General features: G+C 39.6%; 2 protein-coding genes across 14 annotated transcripts in view; one reads left to right on the top strand and one right to left on the bottom strand.

Moving 5' to 3' along the window:
- LOC116704872 (free fatty acid receptor 4) overlaps positions 1 to 18,503 on the bottom strand; it is a 23,123-nt gene extending 4,620 nt beyond the window's left edge. For 2 of the 11 annotated variants that reach the window (XM_032540563.1, XM_032540562.1), the window contains exons 1-4: positions 2,611 to 2,889; positions 1,552 to 1,713; positions 1,080 to 1,322; positions 256 to 321 (exon numbers count right to left, since the gene is read on the bottom strand). In XM_032540563.1, the coding sequence (XP_032396454.1) occupies positions 256 to 321; positions 1,080 to 1,322; positions 1,552 to 1,713; positions 2,611 to 2,679 (540 nt within the window). In that variant the 5' untranslated portion in view covers positions 2,680 to 2,889. Of the gene's footprint in view, positions 1 to 255; positions 322 to 1,079; positions 1,323 to 1,551; positions 1,727 to 2,610; positions 2,939 to 3,212; positions 3,465 to 18,497 lie in introns of those variants that run through there. The other 9 variants (XM_032540557.1, XM_032540556.1, XM_032540555.1 and 6 more) reach the window with 9 other exon arrangements.
- Positions 3,225 to 18,973, top strand: part of myofl (myoferlin like) — a 21,929-nt gene continuing 6,180 nt past the window's right edge. For 2 of the 3 annotated variants that reach the window (XM_032540546.1, XM_032540545.1), the window contains exons 1-35: positions 3,225 to 3,471; positions 3,937 to 3,992; positions 4,137 to 4,228; positions 6,383 to 6,491; positions 6,666 to 6,759; positions 9,084 to 9,265; positions 9,631 to 9,759; positions 10,158 to 10,220; positions 10,341 to 10,391; positions 10,514 to 10,544; positions 10,641 to 10,756; positions 10,881 to 11,007; positions 11,093 to 11,196; positions 11,285 to 11,353; positions 11,436 to 11,479; positions 11,567 to 11,649; positions 11,755 to 11,787; positions 11,952 to 12,076; positions 12,184 to 12,297; positions 12,557 to 12,734; positions 13,122 to 13,246; positions 13,345 to 13,448; positions 13,729 to 13,921; positions 14,015 to 14,170; positions 14,274 to 14,405; positions 14,491 to 14,654; positions 16,147 to 16,261; positions 16,864 to 16,966; positions 17,080 to 17,219; positions 17,311 to 17,475; positions 17,752 to 17,839; positions 17,979 to 18,056; positions 18,215 to 18,396; positions 18,505 to 18,663; positions 18,749 to 18,850. In XM_032540546.1, the coding sequence (XP_032396437.1) occupies positions 3,384 to 3,471; positions 3,937 to 3,992; positions 4,137 to 4,228; positions 6,383 to 6,491; positions 6,666 to 6,759; positions 9,084 to 9,265; positions 9,631 to 9,759; positions 10,158 to 10,220; positions 10,341 to 10,391; positions 10,514 to 10,544; positions 10,641 to 10,756; positions 10,881 to 11,007; positions 11,093 to 11,196; positions 11,285 to 11,353; positions 11,436 to 11,479; positions 11,567 to 11,649; positions 11,755 to 11,787; positions 11,952 to 12,076; positions 12,184 to 12,297; positions 12,557 to 12,734; positions 13,122 to 13,246; positions 13,345 to 13,448; positions 13,729 to 13,921; positions 14,015 to 14,170; positions 14,274 to 14,405; positions 14,491 to 14,654; positions 16,147 to 16,261; positions 16,864 to 16,966; positions 17,080 to 17,219; positions 17,311 to 17,475; positions 17,752 to 17,839; positions 17,979 to 18,056; positions 18,215 to 18,396; positions 18,505 to 18,663; positions 18,749 to 18,850 (3,894 nt within the window). In that variant the 5' untranslated portion in view covers positions 3,225 to 3,383. The remainder of the gene's footprint in view (positions 3,472 to 3,936; positions 3,993 to 4,136; positions 4,229 to 6,382; positions 6,492 to 6,665; positions 6,760 to 9,083; positions 9,266 to 9,630; positions 9,760 to 10,157; positions 10,221 to 10,340; positions 10,392 to 10,513; positions 10,545 to 10,640; positions 10,757 to 10,880; positions 11,008 to 11,092; positions 11,197 to 11,284; positions 11,354 to 11,435; positions 11,480 to 11,566; positions 11,650 to 11,754; positions 11,788 to 11,951; positions 12,077 to 12,183; positions 12,298 to 12,556; positions 12,735 to 13,121; positions 13,247 to 13,344; positions 13,449 to 13,728; positions 13,922 to 14,014; positions 14,171 to 14,273; positions 14,406 to 14,490; positions 14,655 to 16,146; positions 16,262 to 16,863; positions 16,967 to 17,079; positions 17,220 to 17,310; positions 17,476 to 17,751; positions 17,840 to 17,978; positions 18,057 to 18,214; positions 18,397 to 18,504; positions 18,664 to 18,748; positions 18,851 to 18,973) is intronic. The other variant, XM_032540547.1, reaches the window with a different exon arrangement.

The following is an 18,973-nucleotide window of genomic DNA, read 5'->3' as shown; positions in this document are numbered from 1 at the left end:
GAAGAGAGAGAATGAGATGTACAAAACAAAGAAAGACAGAAAGAGAGTTGAACCAGGGTGATGGCTCCAAAGCAAAAACACTTGGCAAGAAATGTATACTGTACACAAGCACAAAATCCTCACTGAAAAGCAAATGCACACACACAGTATACAAAGTTAGAAATATAAAAAAACACAGAAAGGTGAATCAGGCGTAACTGAAACAGAAAACAGAAGAGACTTTCCACAAATATATGGCCACCACACAGCACTTACATAATTTAGGTGATTTTGGAGCTCTATTGTGGTGTTGGTTGAGGTCCATTCATCTGAAGTCGAGTCCTATTTGACAAGGAAAATATGGTACAGCCTGACACTTCTGTGCAAGAACAACAGATTTTACCCAACTCTCCCCACTGTTAATAAAAGACACTGCAGTGACATGTCATAATAAGACTCAAAACACAGACTCAGTGGAATTAAGAGCATCACATTCTTAAGTGTTATGACCCCTACAATATCCAGAAAGCCACTGTGATGGTATGCTCTGTATGAGGAACTGTGTTTTTTTATGGAGAACAGTACTCCTCCTCTGAGACTTCTGCTGCCATCTAGTGCTGTTAAACTGGTAAGAGGAAAAGAGGGGTTTTCCTTAATGGCAACACAACCAAAGGCCTTTTTCACAGAAGACATTTTGACATGTCACAGTAGGAAAAGCACATATGTAAATAATCAAATAAATGCTAGCAGAATTAAATGTTTTGGATTGGTTTTGGGTTGCTAGTATTGTGCATGCTGGCTTACTCACTGTCATGACTTAATAAGACACTTTAGTAGGACAGAGGCTATGTTGTAAATAATGTTATAAGTAACCCAAAACATCAACATTTATCACTAAACATCTAACACTATGATGTTGATAGGCACTGTTTTTAGAAAAAGTACAAAAAACATTTGTTGTAATTTCCATAACTAAACACATTTTACAAAAAGTATGCTACTTATAAAGGCATACAACTTGTTTTAATTTCCCTCAGCACTACACTACACTCACTAGCACTACACTACTACACTTATCTTAAAATCGAGCAATGTTATACCTTCTTCTGTGCAACTTTGCTCTCAAGATATTGACACCTAGTTGAGACGCTCACAAGCTTGTTCTTGATTTCTTCAATATCTCTGGAGTAACTGGATATGCTTCTCTTTCTCCTCATACTCACTACGTCCATCAGCTTTCCTTCTTTCTTACTCAGCTGCTTTGACAGCAACGCAACCTTCTCATCTTTGGCTGTGAGCTGCTGACAACTCTCTAGCCTAACAGTTTCAAGAGAGAGGAATCTCTGCAAAAAGACATTGAAAATTAGCTGTTTTTACTAATGCTCAGCTCTTGAAAATCAATACCCTGCATTAAAACAAACACATATTGAAAATCAATACCCTGCATTTAAACAAACACATCTCTCGCTGGCAACATTATTTACGCTACAGTGTGAGTAATCTTGGCTATTTCACCAATGTTGGGTAAATACCAAAGAAACAGGGCTGATTCTTTGGTTGGACTAAGTTTACCTCTATGAGCTTATTGTGTTCTGAATGTTGACGAGACAACTCAACCAGGGTTTTCTTCAGATAGGCATTCTCCTCCCTTAGACTGCTGACAATCACATCAAGCTCTGAGTTGGTCTTTTTCCTGGGGGAACCTTTATATTTCAAGGACGCCATCTCAATCACCTGTAAACAAATACTTTTTTGTCAGAATATGGCCTACGTGAATATAATTTTCAAAACTAAACATTCTGAATGGGTCCAAGATTGTTTTCCTTTTAGTTGTTGACATTAACAAATGCAGCAACAAGAAAAAAAGTAAAGATCGTTTTTAAAGCACTTAAAAGATAAAAAGTACACAATTAGTCAGATAAATAACTTAGCTAAAGCAGTCCATCACTAACTGCAATACATTGCCGTTAAATGTGTTAGAGAGCCACGGATTCCAAACTTAGGGAATGCTAGCTAGCTAGCTAGCTACGTAGACAGTATAGGATAAAACTATGTATGATAACATATTTCTTTTAGCTACATAGGTGTTGGTGGTTGACTGCATTTTAGAAACACCATCACTAGCTGACCGCCTTTGAGAAACTGTTGAAAACATTAGTTACATGGCAGTGCTAAAAAAAGAGAGAAAAGGAAATAGGCCTATCTCAAGATCAAGATCGTGTGATTTTCTGAATCTGATTGAAAGCTCTAGAACAGTCAATAAGTAACAAACGTTAGCTAGCTAGCGAAATTAGCCAGCCAACTTAAAGTTATCCAGATAACGTTAACGTTACTTCCACACAAGAAGCTGGTTTTGTTAGCCAGTAACGTTCACGTAACATTCACAAGCGAAAATTAGCTATAGCGTTACCACGGGTTAACGTGTTAGCTGAAATAAAAACAGTTAGGATAGCATTACATGCTGATAAAGTAACGTTGCTTAGCGGTAAGTTAGCTACTGCCACTATAGTGAATATAACGTTACGATTTTCCACGTCAGAATAAACTATAGACAGTTACGGAATAAACGTTCAAAATGAATTAAACCTTTTTTAGGTTGACTGTAGTAACGTTAACTTAAGGTAGCATTACCTCGGGTGGGAGGTTCTGGGAGGGAAGGCAGCAAGCTAAACTGTCATTGTATGGCATTGGACAAATCATACTGTGCTGCCGCCGTCTAGCGTTCAACTTCTACGTCCAACATAACGCTAGCAGCCCCTACAGTTCAGTGCTTAAACTTTGTAATTACAACAATATTATTGTGGAGCAGCGTTTTTTGTAACCCAGTTATACATTTGATTTAGTTGTGATTATATCTTATTAAAGAATATAACGGTTTAGTAAAAATCTTCGTCATTATGGCTTAAATTGGAAACAATAGCGTTACTTCAAGCTAGCACGTTAGCTAGTTTAAAATTAAATCGTAATATCCGATAGGAAGAATGCATAACTAACAACGCCACTGGAGGGCGCTCCAGTACAAGAGAAGCGCAGAATAGTCGAACAACTCTGGTTTGCCTGAATGGTGCATGATTTAACCTGTAGATCTAGCTAAATCATAATTCGTGATGCCAAGCAATAAGTGATAAGTTACAAGTATGAAGCATTTGAAAAAAATAAAAAATAAAAAAAAAAGGTAATGACAAAGCTAGGATGTCCATTCCAGGTCCTTTTTGTGTGTCTTTCTCGTCTACCCTCCTCACCCAAGCTGGCTGGTGTGTTTCTGACTCACGAGTTAGGCTGCCCCCCGGTATCCATTCTCCCTTCAGCACATCTGTGCGTTTCGCTTTTCTCTGTGAGGGTCCCCTTCTCTCGCGCTGTCTCTCAACGGAATATGATTCGTTTTTCTGGATACATTTGTCAAAATGTTGCGGATCATTGTTGAGTCTGCTAGTGGGATCCCCAAAAGGAAAATTGGAATTCCAGATCCAATAGCTGCAGTTGTCTTTAGAGGTGAGACTGTTGCTTTGAGTTTTTTCTCAGGGGGAAATTGTATGCTCTGTTAACGCCTTTCTCAACCTGCATGATCATGTATTTTATCAAGATATCATCTTTTCTGTCATACTTAAGGTTTTGAACATCACTTGTGCAGTTAATTGTAGCTTTTTACAGTATACATCTAGTCTTAGAGCTTAATTTGAATATTTAAGCAGTGCTTGATGTTCAAACATAGAGTAGCCTACATCCTAATAAGGTCATAAAAGCAACTTTCTTTGGCCACAAGGCTGGATCTTTATATTTACAAATATTATATGACTTGTAGTGCATTAGGTGTTCTGCTGACCAGCAGATTGTAAATTGTCTTTTTTTTTGAAGAAGAAGTGTTTGTGTCTACTGTTCTATCTAGGACATAAAATTGTAACAGCAGATTCATGTTTTTTTTTTTAAAGACAATACTACTGTTCATTGTGTTTACAGGTGAAAAGAAGAAAACCAAAGCAGTTGACAATGAATTGAATCCTGTATGGGATGAAGTAAGTCAAGTAGAGTTAACTTACAGTGTGAGAGTTACAGTTTGTTGACTGGGAAATATGACTCACATGAGAGCTGCTATTACCTCAGTTAAAACTACTATGTTGTTATAATTGAATGGAAATGTATCTTCCATGTTATTACAGGTGCTTGAATTTGATCTGAAAGGCTCTTCTTTGGATGCATCTTCATTCGTCAATGTTGTTGTCAAAGACTATGAAACAATCGGCAAAGACAAGTATGTGTATGACGAGCGTCAGATATTGAAATTTTGACATTTTGATATAATATTTCCTAATGTGTCCTTAAATTGAGCTATAGACATTGTTTTTTTGTGAGTGAATGACTACAGGACCCTCAGCCTACCTCCCAGTATGACTCATTACTGATCATTTAAACACACTCACAGAACACACTTACATTCACAGAAAAGCCTGTGAATGTAAACAACTTCCCCAAGACTAAATATAGGCAGTCTTTACATCACAGAAAAACTAAACACAGCTGTTGCGCTTTGTAGTGCAGGTAAAGACTGAAAGGGAAACTCTCTCTACACCTTAAAGGTTTACCTTTTAAGATGGTGGACGTGTGATCACAATCTGTGAAAGTGCTTGTTTCTTAGCAGTTAGCAGTACTACTACTGATTCTACAAGCTCACTATTAGTCTAACAGTGGGGTTGAGAGTAGTTATTATGTTTTTTTTAAGGAGCAGAGCCAGCATGTTTTTTCCCCCCTGAGCTATAATAACTAAAGGACTCACAGTGACCATGTTAAGACTTGCAGTGTTAGTTTTGTCTCCCTAACAATAACACTCCATTTCTTATAAGGAATGTTGCCTTAAAAGGAAAAAGTCACTTTATGACCTTTCCTACGATAGACTCAGGTAAGATAGAAGGTAGACCAAGTATTAACATTTGCACTGAGTCACTATAGTCTCTAGTGACTGATAGTGTATAATATAAATTATTCTGGGGAAGGCACAGGGGGTGGGCGGAGGGGTGTCTGTGTCAGCCGCACATGCACTTTGATATTTTCCCATGATCACTGGCTGCAATGCATGAGGTGGGTGATTAAGAGAGCTTGTGCTTGCTTGTCATTGGCACATCTGTGATGACTAGTTGTGACTCAGCCTGTATTTCTATGCAAAAAACATTAGACATAGGGTAAAGCTTCTGGAAGAAATATGTTTGATTGAACATGTAGGCAATACTATGTGACCAACCCTCCTCTAGGCCCCTTCTTCAATCTAGGACAATCTGTAAAAAGGAATGGAATGCAAAGAGCCTATCAGGGGTATCTAATCTGTGGTTCTATCAACTTAAGACATCTTGCAGACGGCTCAGTTTGTTTGGTAAAGATTGTTTTACACCCAAATTATCTTTTGAAAAAAAACGTAATATGGAAGTAGTGGAAAATATATTGGTATGGCAGACAAAGTATTTTCTGCGCTTTTACTGTGATTTTTTTCAATGAAGCAGTTCTAAATACTTAAGACTAGAGTTCAAACTTTTGTTTTCTAGTTGAGTAGGTGAGTTACGCATACAAACATCAATTTTTATAAACTAGTCTTTACATGTTGACCTCTGCAGTGGTAGAGACAGTAAATTGCCATACCAGATTTCCTCTGTTTTGTAGTTGACCCTGCTTTCCAAGAACAATTAGCTTTTTCAAGCCATGTGTAATGATAAATAATGTCAAAACTGTTAAGAACAAGAGATAAACAAGAGTCTGAGCATAATCATGAATTTGATTTTGCCTGCTGCTTACTTCACCCGTCTCCTTTGCTCTATATTTGTCCACCCTTACACTAGGCACAGTGCGCCCAGTACATGTGTTTGCCTTTTCTTGTGCACATTGTCATCATCTTGGGGTATGTGTAACCAGCTGGACCTTGTCACACAGCAAAGCAGCCCATATTTTTTACTTAAATTATGTTACTGCTGCTCCCAAATGGCTCATTTGCCAAAATTAGCCAGTCAAATGTTTTGTTAAACTTTTGTTTGGTTTAGGGATGTTGAAAAAAACAAAACACCCGAGTGTTGCTATCCACTGTGGTTATGAATCACTGTTCCTGCATTACTTCTATTTGGTAGAAAAAGAAGGTGCTGTTGCTCAGTTTGTCATTATATGTGAAGAAGTGAAAATGGGAAATAGAAACCACCAACTATCCAGAGCAACGAGCAATTACAGTCACACACACAGCTTCCTGTTTCCTCATGTGGTAATTGCATAAATTTGTCACAGATTATGGAGTGAAAGCATTCTTCTTATTGTTTAGCTAATAATCCTTTCTGTCTTTTCAAACAAACAGTTGTTTCCCTTCAGCTGCAATGATTCATTTGCAGATGTATGATTGTCTGACCAAAGGAACATATACGTGATTGCTTTGCAGGTTCATTGGCTCGGCAAAAATCTTTCTGAGAGACTTGGCCAGTGGTCAACTGAGGACCTTCCCATTCAAGAATGTGCCTTTAGTCAATGAGAAACAACAGGCTATTGGGGTAAATACATTTAGCACTTACATGTGACACTTGCACTGTAATTTCAGCTTCAAGATGTTGTCTGGTGTCTGTACAGGTCTGCAGGAAGTAGTTGCATTTGGTGAATCCTATGACATTTATTTTGGTGTTAGACATACTGTATACTGATATTGAGAAAGGATTTTCTTTTTGCAGGCAACCATTAATTTAGTTATTGGGTATGAGCCACCTGCCAACACTTCCTCAAACCTTAATGATCAACCTGAGGGAGACACTAATGTGGATGCAGGTAAGTACACATGGAAAGAGATTACATTTTCTGCATTTTTATAATAATGTGTCTGACTTTTTACTTTCCATCCCAAAATAACAAAAAAAAACAACTTCTTTTACAATAATTCACCTTGACCATTTACATTGGGTGTCCTTGCTGAGTCACAAAAATAAGTAACACATAGACATCCTGTGCATCAATCAATAAACACAAAAAAGTGATATAAAAAGCTGTAGCCCTCTCAGCAACTGTGTTGTGTTGTTTTTTCTATAATATCAAAAAAAAAAGGGGGCCCAAACTGCATAAAATATATTTGGGGTTTTCCTTAAAATATATATATTAATATAGCATATATATGAAATATATAGTATAGTGTTATATATGAAACATTTTCATATATAACACTTTTTATCCACTTTTGCTACTTTTTTACTGTCTTCCATTAAGTGCAAGGTGCTTATTAGCTGCTGTTATTACTATTCTTAAAACTGTTTTGATATTACTGGTAAGTCTTGTAAGTTTTCAAGGTATCACCATTTTTTACAGTCACTGGGTATACCCTAACAGAAAGAAACTCTAATTATTATCTACAGTCCCTGACAAAAGTCTTGTCGCTTGTGTACAAATTGACCTGAAAGTGCCGCTGAATATATTTCTAATCAAGATTCTTTACAAGAATGGCTATTTTAATCCAACAGCTTTTGTAATAATGTTTCGTCAAAAAGAAACTGTCAAAAGTATTCTAATAGTCACAGCTTGGTAAAGCCCATTAGTCAATTTTTGCAAAGACATATGGTTGTCGCCGTGTCAGGAGCTTCACTGTGACTAATAATGGATCAATTAGGTCTCAGGTTGTAAAAACAACCCCGTACACTAGACCGCACTCAACGGCAACTAACATCTGCAAACATGCCTAAGATTCACCCTGAACTAAAGTTTTGATTATCAAGAGGCTGAGACCAATCCACTGCAGATGTGGCAGACACCTTCAATGTGTCTCAGCGTCGAGTACAGAGGATTAAAAAAACATTTGAAGACACTGGAGATGTTTTTCAAGCCCAGTCAGGCAGACCCCGCAGACAACTGCTCGAGGACCGTTTGTTGGCTCAAAAATCCAAGGCCAGCCCATTTTCCACTGCGCAGAGCTCCACCAGAACTGGTCCCCTGAATCCCTGTGTCAACCAGAACGGTTTGGTCGGATTCGGTCTCGAATCATGTCGAATCAGTGCCCAGACCAGCACTAACAAAAACAATTGAAAAAACCGTGTGGCATTTGCCAAGGCCCACACTTGCTAAAAGGATGGACGCTGGAGAAGTGGAAGAAAGTGATTTTCAGAATGATCTTCTGTTGAATTACACCACAGTTGCCGCAAATATTGCAGGAGACCTACGGGGCCCGCATGTCCAAGATTCCCCCAGAAAACATGAAGTTTGGTGGCGGAAAAATCATGGTCTGGGGTTCACTCCGTATGGGGGTGTGCGAGACATCTCAGGTGGAAGGCAACATCAATAGTCTCAAATACCAAGAAATCTTAGCTACCTCTTATATTCCCAACCATAAAAGAGCCAAATTCTCCAGCAGGATGGGTGCTCCATCGCATACTTCCCTCCACTTCAAAGTTCCTCAAGGCGAAGAAGATCAAGAAGCTCCAGGATTGGCCGGCCCAGTCACCAGACATGCACATCATTGAGCATATGTGGGGTACGATGAAAGAGGAGGCATGGAAGACCAAACCAAAGAAATTTGATGAACTCTGGGAGGCAGCAAGACTGCTTTCCTAGCTATTCCTGATGACTTCATCAATACATTGTATGAATCCTTGCCAAACTGCATGGATGCAGTCCTTCAAGCTCATGGAAGTCATACAAGATATTAAATTTGAATCTCACAGCACCACTATTTAATTTGCTGACATATTTTAGTATTTGTAGTAAATTTGTTCAATTCATGTATAGGCGACAAAACTTTTGTCTTGCCAAAATTTGATCTTTCTGTCTTGTTTAAATAATAAATCTTTTTTTAGTGAAACTAATTTATTTCAGTGCATTGAACATCAATTGGGAGGGTTTTAGCTTTTCATATGAGCTATTTCTTACACCAATTGATTAATTAAAAGTCAGGTTAATAGCAGGTGTTTCTACAAAATAGATAAGCGACAAGACTTTTGTCAAGGACTGTAGATTTAAACCACATTTAATGAAATAAATGTGTCTTCCATGTTGTTAGGAGGTTAGTAGATACATCACACAGTACCAGGGTGTCAGTTTGTCCTTTAATTAAAGGGTTTTTGGAAAGCTGATTCAAAGAATGTTGTGATTATTGTGGTTTTGCTCCACAGGAGACGAGGGTGATGAGGGTGATGAGGGTGATGAGGGGGAGGCAGACGTTGAGGGCGAAGGTCCGCGTGGAAGCCCAGGAGATCCCACTTCACCCAACCAGCCAGGGAAACCCAGCCACAAACCGTTACGTCTCAGCCGTAAGAGGCATCGAACCTTGGCCAATAAGCCTCAAGACTTCCAGGTATTGTCCAGTTTAGGGTGGAATTGTTATAATTAATCATATGAATGACAGCAGGCTGCACAAGTGCAAATGTACATTGATGGGGGGCAGCCAATAGATAGTGAATTACAACATTTATCATTCATGTTAGAACATTTGCAAACATGTAAACCTTCTTTTAGTTCTGCTGTAACAGGGCAAGTAATTTCACACATGGTTTTCTTTGGTAAGATACTTGTGCTCCTGTAACAGCTCATAATCTGTTTGAGCAGGCTTGTGTCAGTACTGATTAAGATGGTATTTGTCAACCCCAGATGAATCAATGGTACCTTTTCAAAAAGGACCCAGATTTGTTCAGCTGCCTTACTGTTGCTTGCAATCTTCAGATTCGTATTCGGGTTATCGAGGGTCGACAGCTGCCTGGCAACAACATCAAGCCAGTGGTTAAGGTGAATGTATGCGGGCAGACCCACAGGACCAGAATTAGAAGAGGAAATAACCCATTTTTCGACGAGGTAATGTGTCCACAAAAAATACCACATTCTGTCGAAATTAATTAGTGTTCACGTACTTTCCCCTTTTTCTTGCTTGTCAACATCTACTTATCTTTTCTCTTTGCAAATTAATACCCACCAGCTTTAATAACCCTCTATTTATTTATTTCTCTCTGTATCGGCAGTGGTGATATGACAGTGGACCCGAAAGGCAGTGCCTTCGGCTTTTCCTCGTTTCTAACTCCTCTCATACGCATTGTCCTTTTTCTAAGTTTTTGCCAAAGCATAAGAATTTCAGCTTAATAAATTGTAAGTCATATACAGTAATGTTTGTCACAATCCCTGATAACAAAGTGTGTCTGTGTTACTAATTGTAAATAATAATACTCATTGATTTATGACTTGTTTCTGTCACTCAGATGTTCTTCTACAATGTTAACATGCTCCCCTCAGAACTGTTTGATGAGAGCATTAGTCTTCGGGTGCGTAGATAACTCCCTTTTAATGCAATTTTCTTTTTCAAAAATAAAAAACTGTCCATTATGTGGTTTTAAAATCTGGAAAAGTCTTTCTGAATCTGAAATTGCTGTTTTTATTCCCAGGTTTATGACTCTTTCTCTCTCAGATCTGACAGTCTAATAGGAGAGTTCAAGGTTTGCCAATTTAAGTGCTTTTACGTCCTTGTCTCTGCTTGTCTCAAGTTTGATCCCTCACTAGCAGGGACTTTAATTTTGTGATAAGTCAAATTTTTTTGTTTTCTTTCTTGTTTACCCAGCTGGATGTTGGCTACATCTATGATGAATCAGGTCAGTATTTCCATGTAAAATGGATATTCTGAAAAATTAAGATGTGTTTGTATATAAGAATATTGTAGGTGTTTGAACATGTTGGATATTGTCCAGGTCATGCCATAATGAGGAAGTGGCTACTCCTCAGTGATCCTGATGACTCTAGTTCGGGGGCCAGAGGTTACCTGAAAGTCAGCATTACTGTTGTGGGCACTGGAGATGAGCCGCCTGTGCGTGTACCTTCTTACCTTCTTGTTTGTCACCATCAAGTTTCTTCCTACTAGACATAGAGTAGAGTACAGATCATCAAAAGACCATGACAAACTCTCATCTCCTCTTCTTGCCTCTGTCCAGACTGAGAGGAGAGATATAAGTGAGGAGCAGGATGACATAGAGAGCAATCTTTTGGTGCCAGCGGGTGTGACAATGCGATGGGCCACACTAAGCCTCAAAGTCTACCGTGCTGAGGACATGCCACAGAGTAAGTGAATCCCTACCACAATTGTAGCTTAATGCCATCAAATCACCTTGAAAAACTTCTATTTATAACCTACTTTACATTGTAGTGGATGATGCCTTTATGCAGACGGTAAAACAAGTCTTCGGAGGGGAGGGAGACAGGAAAAACTTGGTGGATCCATATGTGGAAGTCAACTTTGCTGGCAAGAAGGTAATTTGTGTTACATAAAAATATGTATATGTTTTTTGTTGTTCTTACTGTGTGAATATTATTTATATCCAATGGAATTTTCTTTTAGCTGCGCACCAAAATCATTGAAAAAAATGCAAACCCAGAGTGGAATCAACTCATCAATCTCCAAGTCAAGGTAAGAAGTTAGGCTTGATTCAAATTTCTGAAACACTTTACCCTTCAGCACCAATCAACACATGCCTCTGTTGCCTCTATAGTTTCCATCCATGTGTGAACGCATCAAGTTGACTATGTATGACTGGTAAGAGCTAAAGTTAATTTATACACAACTGCACAAGTGACAATAATATCACAACCTATATTTGACGTGCCAGTTTACTCTTGGCAGGGATCGTCTATCCAAGGATGATGCCATAGGAACATTTTTTTTTAATCTCAGCAAAATGTCTTCCTCAGGTGGAGAGATTGAAGGTAATCACGTAATCTGTATTTTTGTAATATTTGTTGTCAGTGTTTTATAATTTCATATTGCAATATGACATTTAATATGTATGTTTTCTCCCCAACTGGAAACAGACTCACGGGCTGATTCCAACAAACTGTCTGACTGTACGTATGAAATGGTCATCTGCATGTTTTAACATGTTGCTTGGTCGCTGATTGTTTAACCCTCAGCATCTGTTTGTGTATCTATTGTCATACACCATAATGCTTTATAAGCCTTGAAACTGTCTAGGTGTTGTTGTTGTTTTTAAAGTGTCTGTATGTTACAGTGAGCACAGCAGCATCAGAGATTGGTTTTCTCCCGGCTTTTGGGCCGAGCTATGTCAACCTGTACGGTAGCCCAAGAGAATTTACTGGGCTTCCCGACCCATACGAGGAACTCAACTTTGGAAAGGTAGGACTACCCAATCAGCTCAGTTCAAAGGGTTCAGTGCTTGACACGCAATATTTCACCGGCATGACAATGCGTACATGAGGTTTTTGCATTTTGATTTGTCGCAGGGTGAAGCGGTCGCCTACAGGGGGAGGGTCCTTGTTGAGCTGTCCACTCAGCTGGATGGAAAGGTTGATAAAAATGTGGATGACATCCCAAGTGATGACATACTGGTGGCACAGGTATACACTGTGTACTATAACTCTGACATACTGTGATTACTGCTGTCTACTTATACTTGGCCTAAGGTGTTGAATCTGCAAGGTGTCATTATTACTTAATTGCTTTCTTCCAATATTATTGTTATATGGGTCTTAAGACCTCTGATACAGAAAATATCAGTAGCTCACACACAGTGTTGAGCAAAAGACGTTTCTGATTGGGAAAAACGAAACCCGCCCTGAAGTCCAACACTACCACATCCTGTTTGCTTGATTGCAGAAATACCAGCGGAGGAGGAAGTACTCTCTGTGCGCTGTGTTCCACAGTGCGTGCATGCTCCAAGAGCCGGGCGAGCCAATCCAGTTCGAGGTCAGCATTGGTAACTACGGTAACAAGCTGGACTCCACCTGCAAGCCCTTGTCATCCACCACCCAGTACAGCTTTGCTGTCTTTGATGGTATGAAAAGAAGAAGTCTGCAAGAATTCAAAAAATTACTCTAAAATGCATTTCATTTTATATTCTGGAGGGTTTCTGTTCAGGAGCATGAAGGAGCTCCACATGCATTACATAGTATTCCAACCTTGTTGAATTTATTCTTTATTAAAAATAAAAAAGCAAATAAATAGCAATTATCAATGGACTACACAGTATATATAATTGTAACTTTGATTTAACAGTGGACATTGGACAGTTCTTTATTTAAACTTTTAACCATGCTGTAAGTCTGTGTTTAAGGGCTCATGAAACTAGAATAAGTATCATCAACAACATGAACACCAAATGTTAGTAAACTCCACAACTTGTGTTTAAAATGACTGGGTGTATTTATTTTCTATGCCACAGGTAATCACTACTATTACCTGCCCTGGGCTGACACTAAGCCTGTAGTGATTCTCACATCATTCTGGGAAGACATCAGCCACCGACTGGACTCTGTCAACATTCTTCTCTTCATCGCTGACAGACTGGTGAGAATAAGTCACAGTGGCACATATTATGCAATATATATTTGACAGGTTTTACTGCTCAATAATATACTTTAATTTCTCTTTGTGATTTATTTTAGGAGTCCCATCTCACCTCTTTAAAAACAGCCATATTAGCCAAGGAGGAACATCTTAAAGATATTTGGATCCAACTCATCAACCACATGCTTGAGGATCTGAACAGGTGAGACAGGACCAGACAAATCCTACACTGGACCTGTGGGTTTTATAATATATATATATATATATATATATATATATATATATATATATATATATATATATATATATATATATATATATATATCAGTAATGCAATGAGCAACATATCATTAGGAAAACTGTAGTGTGGTTATTGCTTTTAGGTCAAATACACTTGTAGGTGGTTGTTTGGCTTGAGTCATGTTCCTGTTTTACATTGATTTTCCAATCCCACATTACTCTCACTAACAAGGTTTTGACAGTTTCCAGCTTCCAGTGCTGGAGGGTCTGCCCAATGTGACTGAACTGGATCTCCAGTTGAAAAAGCTGCGGGATGCTGCTGTGGTCAGTATCAGAGAGATGGCCGATCACATGAGAGAGGAGGCCACAGATGTCAAGGCTACTGTTGGTGACATTGAGGACTGGTTGGACAGAATCCAGCAGCTGGCAGAAGAGGTCAGGGAAAATATGATGTTATGTAGCTCATAAAGATGTCAATAAGAATGTAACATGTAACTGAAATGTTACATTATGTTGTGTCTCCATCAGCCTCAGAACAGCATGCCAGATGTGATCATCTGGATGTTAAGAGGAGAGAAGCGGGTTGCTTATGCTCGAGTCCCAGCAAACGAGATTCTGTACTCGAACTTCAGCGAAGAGGCACGTGGCAAACACTGTGGACGGACCCAAACCATTTTCATGCAGGTATAAAACTAGCCAACATACAGCAACACATTTATATATGTGTAATTATATATTTCACTGTCAACTGTAGAAAGAGTTCATACTCATAAATTTTGTTTGGCAGTACCCCATGGACAAAAACAAAGGTTTGAAAGTCCCTGTTCAGCTGCGGATCAACATGTGGCTCGGTCTCTCTGCCAATGACAACAAGTTCAACAGCTTCTCAGAGGGAAACTTCAGTGTGTATGCTGAAATGGTACAGTAACTACACAAAAAATCCCTTTGTTAATTATACATATATTTAATTTAATAACATTTTTGGTATCACTTTCATTCCGCAGTATGAGAACCAGGCCAATGTTTTAGGGAAGTGGGGAACTACCGGTCTGGTTGGTCGCCATAAATTCTCAGATGTGACTGGAAAGGTGAAACTGAAACGGGAACGCTTTCTGCCACCCCGTGGGTGGGATTGGGAGCAAGACTGGTTTATTGACCCTGAGCGAAGGTAAGTTTAAAGTTTGACAGGAAGACAACACAAGGGTTAAAGGAACACGCCGACTTGTTGGGACTTTAGCTTTTTCACCGTTACCTCCAGTTAGATAAGTCGATACATACCCTCTCATCTCCAGCATTAGTGAGTGCGGAGTGATTGCATAGACAGTTAAAGAAATAGTGATTAACGCAACACCAAAAAGTACAGTTACTTCTGTCAACAAAACCAATGTGAATAGCTAGCTAGTAGCGAACAAGACTGGTGATCATGGCTGACTTTGAGGAATTGTCAGAGGATTTTTACTTGGTATCAAACCAAGATTTAGAAAATATATTTTTGAGCCAGAATACACAGACGAGGAGTTATACATTTTGGAAGCTGATAGACAAAATGCCGAACAGACTGAGATCAAGGGGAGAGCAAACACGATGGTTCCTGAAGGTGGCTGCTGGTGTATTGGATATCCAGAGTCTCCATAGATTCAGCGGTCAGCGTTTTGGTTGGAATTTTATGAAACAACATGGTATTACCTGGTCTCCCCTGTTAATTGTCGCAGCAAACACCCATGATTGTAAACTATGCTTTTAGTATCTTGCACTTGTTGACTCTATTACTCCAACTCTAAGCAAACTCCAGGCAAACTCTCTGCTCCGTGACCGGGCTTCTCTGGTGCTGCGAGCAAATCACTCCGCCCAAGTAGCAGAAGTACCAGTGCTTTGCCTTGCTGAGAATATAGTTCCCAGTTAGTATGCCGTTAGAAGATGGCTGTGTCTGATGTGACCTTGTTATTTGTACACACTGTGACTATACAAATCACAACATATAAACAGGAACATGTTGGTCTTTTTTTGTTACTTATTGGGAGCAGTAGGCTAGTTGGAGCCGGTTACATGCAGCATCTGTGCTAGGCTAAGCTAATGCTGGAGATGAGAAGGCATTAGATTAGATTAGATGATACTTTATTCATCCCACAGCAGGGAAGTTCCTTTGTGTATCGACTTGTCTAACTGGGGGTAACGGTGAATAAGCTAAAGTCCCAATAAGGAGGCGTGTTCCTTTAAGAAACTCACTTTACCATGCAGAGGCACACACACTCACACAGTCTTCTGTGTTTCATTGCTTCTCAAGTACAAACATCCTGTTATCAATGTGCAGTTTATGTAACACGTTCAAGAATCCTGTTCATATTTCAGTTCTATGCTCTAGTAATTGGCAGAAGTCAGAAATCAATGCTTGTACCAGCCACATCGTGAACACAATCCCAGGAAATGAAAAGGAATTTCGGCATCAACCAGTTTTTTCGTTTAAGGAGGTCCCCCTCCCTCCCTTTGTGCCTCCTACTTCTTTGCTTACATTCTCCCATCAAGGCTCATGTAAACAATGTTAGCTCTCTGAAGCCCGTCTTCCTGAGCTGTTCCGCTCAGTTTATCATGGTCCTACATTGCTAATGTCTGAGTCACAAAGCTTCTCATCAACCAACGTGCTTTGGTGGTGTTTTCTACAGCCTATTGACAGAAGCAGATGCGGGCCACACAGAGTTCACAGATGAAGTTTTTCAGAATGAAACACGTTTCCCTGGTGGAGAGTGGAAGCCCGCTGCAGAACCCTACACAGACGTGGTACAACCTACTGCTCTCATACACACACATACACTCATTTAAGTTTTGAGAAAAAGGTGGGTGAAGAAAACAGGACAAAAGCCTTTCTATTCATGTTGATTTCCAGCTTGCTTGTTTTGGTTTCATTGCCATGGACCATCACTTTCACTCTAGACATTCCAGCAACAAGTCAAACAAATACAATTAGTAACTAGCTGGTGAACATAGAGGAGCATTTAGCAGCTTAAGAACCAGATATTTTCCTCAGGAGTTAATATCAGAATCATAATTAGAAATAGATTTAATGCCAGGTATTTAGTGCTTTGGTTGATGGTGCATACATAAAAACAATAATTTAAACAAACAAACAAACAAACATTAAATACAGAAACAAATAACACATATGTACATAAAGAGCAAAACAAAGCTGGAAGAATATTGAATATATAAAATGAATATTGAATTTCAGGCCTAGCATTTGTGAAGCGGCAATCACTCAGTACGTGTATGTATTTACACGTATAGTTGCTTAAATTACTATAAAAATGCAGTTATTAATTATTTTGTGTTTAAAAATACCTATACATCACATAAATAAATGACAGAGGGTCTGTGTTGTCCAGAATGGAGAAAAGGTTCAAAGCCCAGGAGAGTTTGAGTGTCCACCTGGATGGAGCTGGGAGGATGACTGGAGCTTTGATAGCAACAAGGCTGTAGATGAAAGAGGTAACATGAATTCTAAGACAAAAATATGGGATCAAAATCTTGTTTTCGTATTTGAAAAAACTGCAAGTCTAACTTGGTCTGTGAGTATGTCTGTGTGTTTCCTTTGGCACTAGGTTGGGAATACGGAGTTACCGTTCCTCCCGATGATAAGCCCAAATCCTGGGTTGCAACTGAGAAAATGTACCATGTCCATCGCAGGAAGAGACTCATTAGACCACGGAGGAAGATATCTGATAAAATGGCTGTTACTGAGGTGAGGAAGAGGTAGAGGTAGATAAGAAAAAGTAGATTTGAGAGATGTTATGCATTTTCTCATTCTTCTGGTATCCTTGTCTCTTCCACAGAGGCGAGAACCAGGGGAAGGCTGGGAATACTCTTCCCTGATTGGCTGGAAGTTCCATAGGAAGGAGCGCACCTCTGACACGTTCCGCCGCCGCCGCTGGAGAAGAAAGATGGTCCCATCTGACTGCATTGGGTCCTCTGCCATCTTCAGACTGGAAGGGGCATTAGTGAGTCTTACTTAAATCCGCTGAGAATCATTACTAAAATGTGTTGTATTCTTACATTTCCCCTAACAGTTGTCATGGTAACGACACTTACTTTATACCGTCTGAGTCATATCTTCTCATTATTCCTCTGCATGTGCCTGTTCCTGTCAGATGTTGGCAAATCATTCAGGAAGTTTATTTTAGTGCTGCATTCTATTCTTCCGTTTTTCCAATTTCTTCTTAAATGTTTGCTGTTAAGTGTTCTTTTCAGCACCTTATCCATTGTTTTGTTAACAGGGGGTTGATGTTGACGAAAAGGCCAGTAAAACGGATGCAGCCAAACTATTTGGTGCCAACACACCCACTGTTTCCTGCCACTTTAGCCGTAAGTAGTTGGGTCAGATAAAGTTAATGCCTGGTCAGTCATGCTGACTTCAAACTTCCTGATGCAAGATAACATTGAATCAAGAACTCAGTAAAATCTGTAAAATACAGTTAAACATGCTGATGCTATCTCTCTTCAGGGTCTTACCGTTACCATCTTAGAGTGTACGTGTATCAGGCAAGGAATCTCTGTGCCATGGACAAAGACAGCTTCTCAGGTAAAAAATAAAGCAAACAACTTGTGGATCAGAATAACCAGACAAAGTACAACACTGAGCAAGAGGAATAAATAAAATCTAGTCAGGATGTACAATTTGGCAAAAGTAACACTTCTGTCTCTCATTTCCATCAAAATAATACTCCTGGTCCTCGTCAGATCCCTACGCCCATGTGTCATTCTTACATGTGAGTAAGACCACAGAAGTCATAAGGTCCACACTGAATCCCACCTGGGATCAGACTCTCATCTTTGAGGACATTGAAATCTACGGAGACCCACAAACTATTTTCCGTAACCCTCCTGATGTGGTGTTGGAGCTGTGCGACAGCGATAAAGTAGTATGTTGAATATTTCATCTTCCAAAGCAAATCACAATTCAAATTGGGTTCATGGAGGTGGATCAGGCTTTCATAACTGTTTATGTGCTGCTGTGTTTTACTTACAAGGGTAAAGATGAACCCATGGGTCGCTGTACATGCCCTCCAGTAGTGAATCTTAACCCCAGTGTGGCTGGCAGCCCGAAGCTGCTGTGGTTCCCTGTCACCAACAAAGGTAGCAGTGCTGGGGAGGTACTGCTGGCTGCCGAGCTCCTACTGAAGAACAAGGTAAAGAATACACTGATGAGAATAAACATACTGTAAATGTAACTGTATGAAACTGTACTCAGTACGTGATACTGTACTTCGCCAGGTGAATGACGGAGATCTGCCCCTGTTGCCTCCTCGCCGGGGGGAGAAGCTCTACATGGTTCCCCAGGGAATCAGGCCTGTAGTGCAGCTCACTGCAATTGAGGTACAAAATCATGGCTCCAGCCCACCCAGCCCCTATAAATTAACTTCACAAACATTACATGATCAGACAAAATCAGACCAACTCTAAGACTTCTGTTGTGGTTTTATGTAGTTCACTTTCTCC

This window comes from Etheostoma spectabile, chromosome 17 (genome assembly GCF_008692095.1).
Source record: "Etheostoma spectabile isolate EspeVRDwgs_2016 chromosome 17, UIUC_Espe_1.0, whole genome shotgun sequence".
Classification (NCBI taxonomy): Eukaryota; Metazoa; Chordata; class Actinopteri; order Perciformes; family Percidae; genus Etheostoma; species Etheostoma spectabile.
This window is presented reverse-complemented; position numbering and strand designations above follow the sequence as displayed.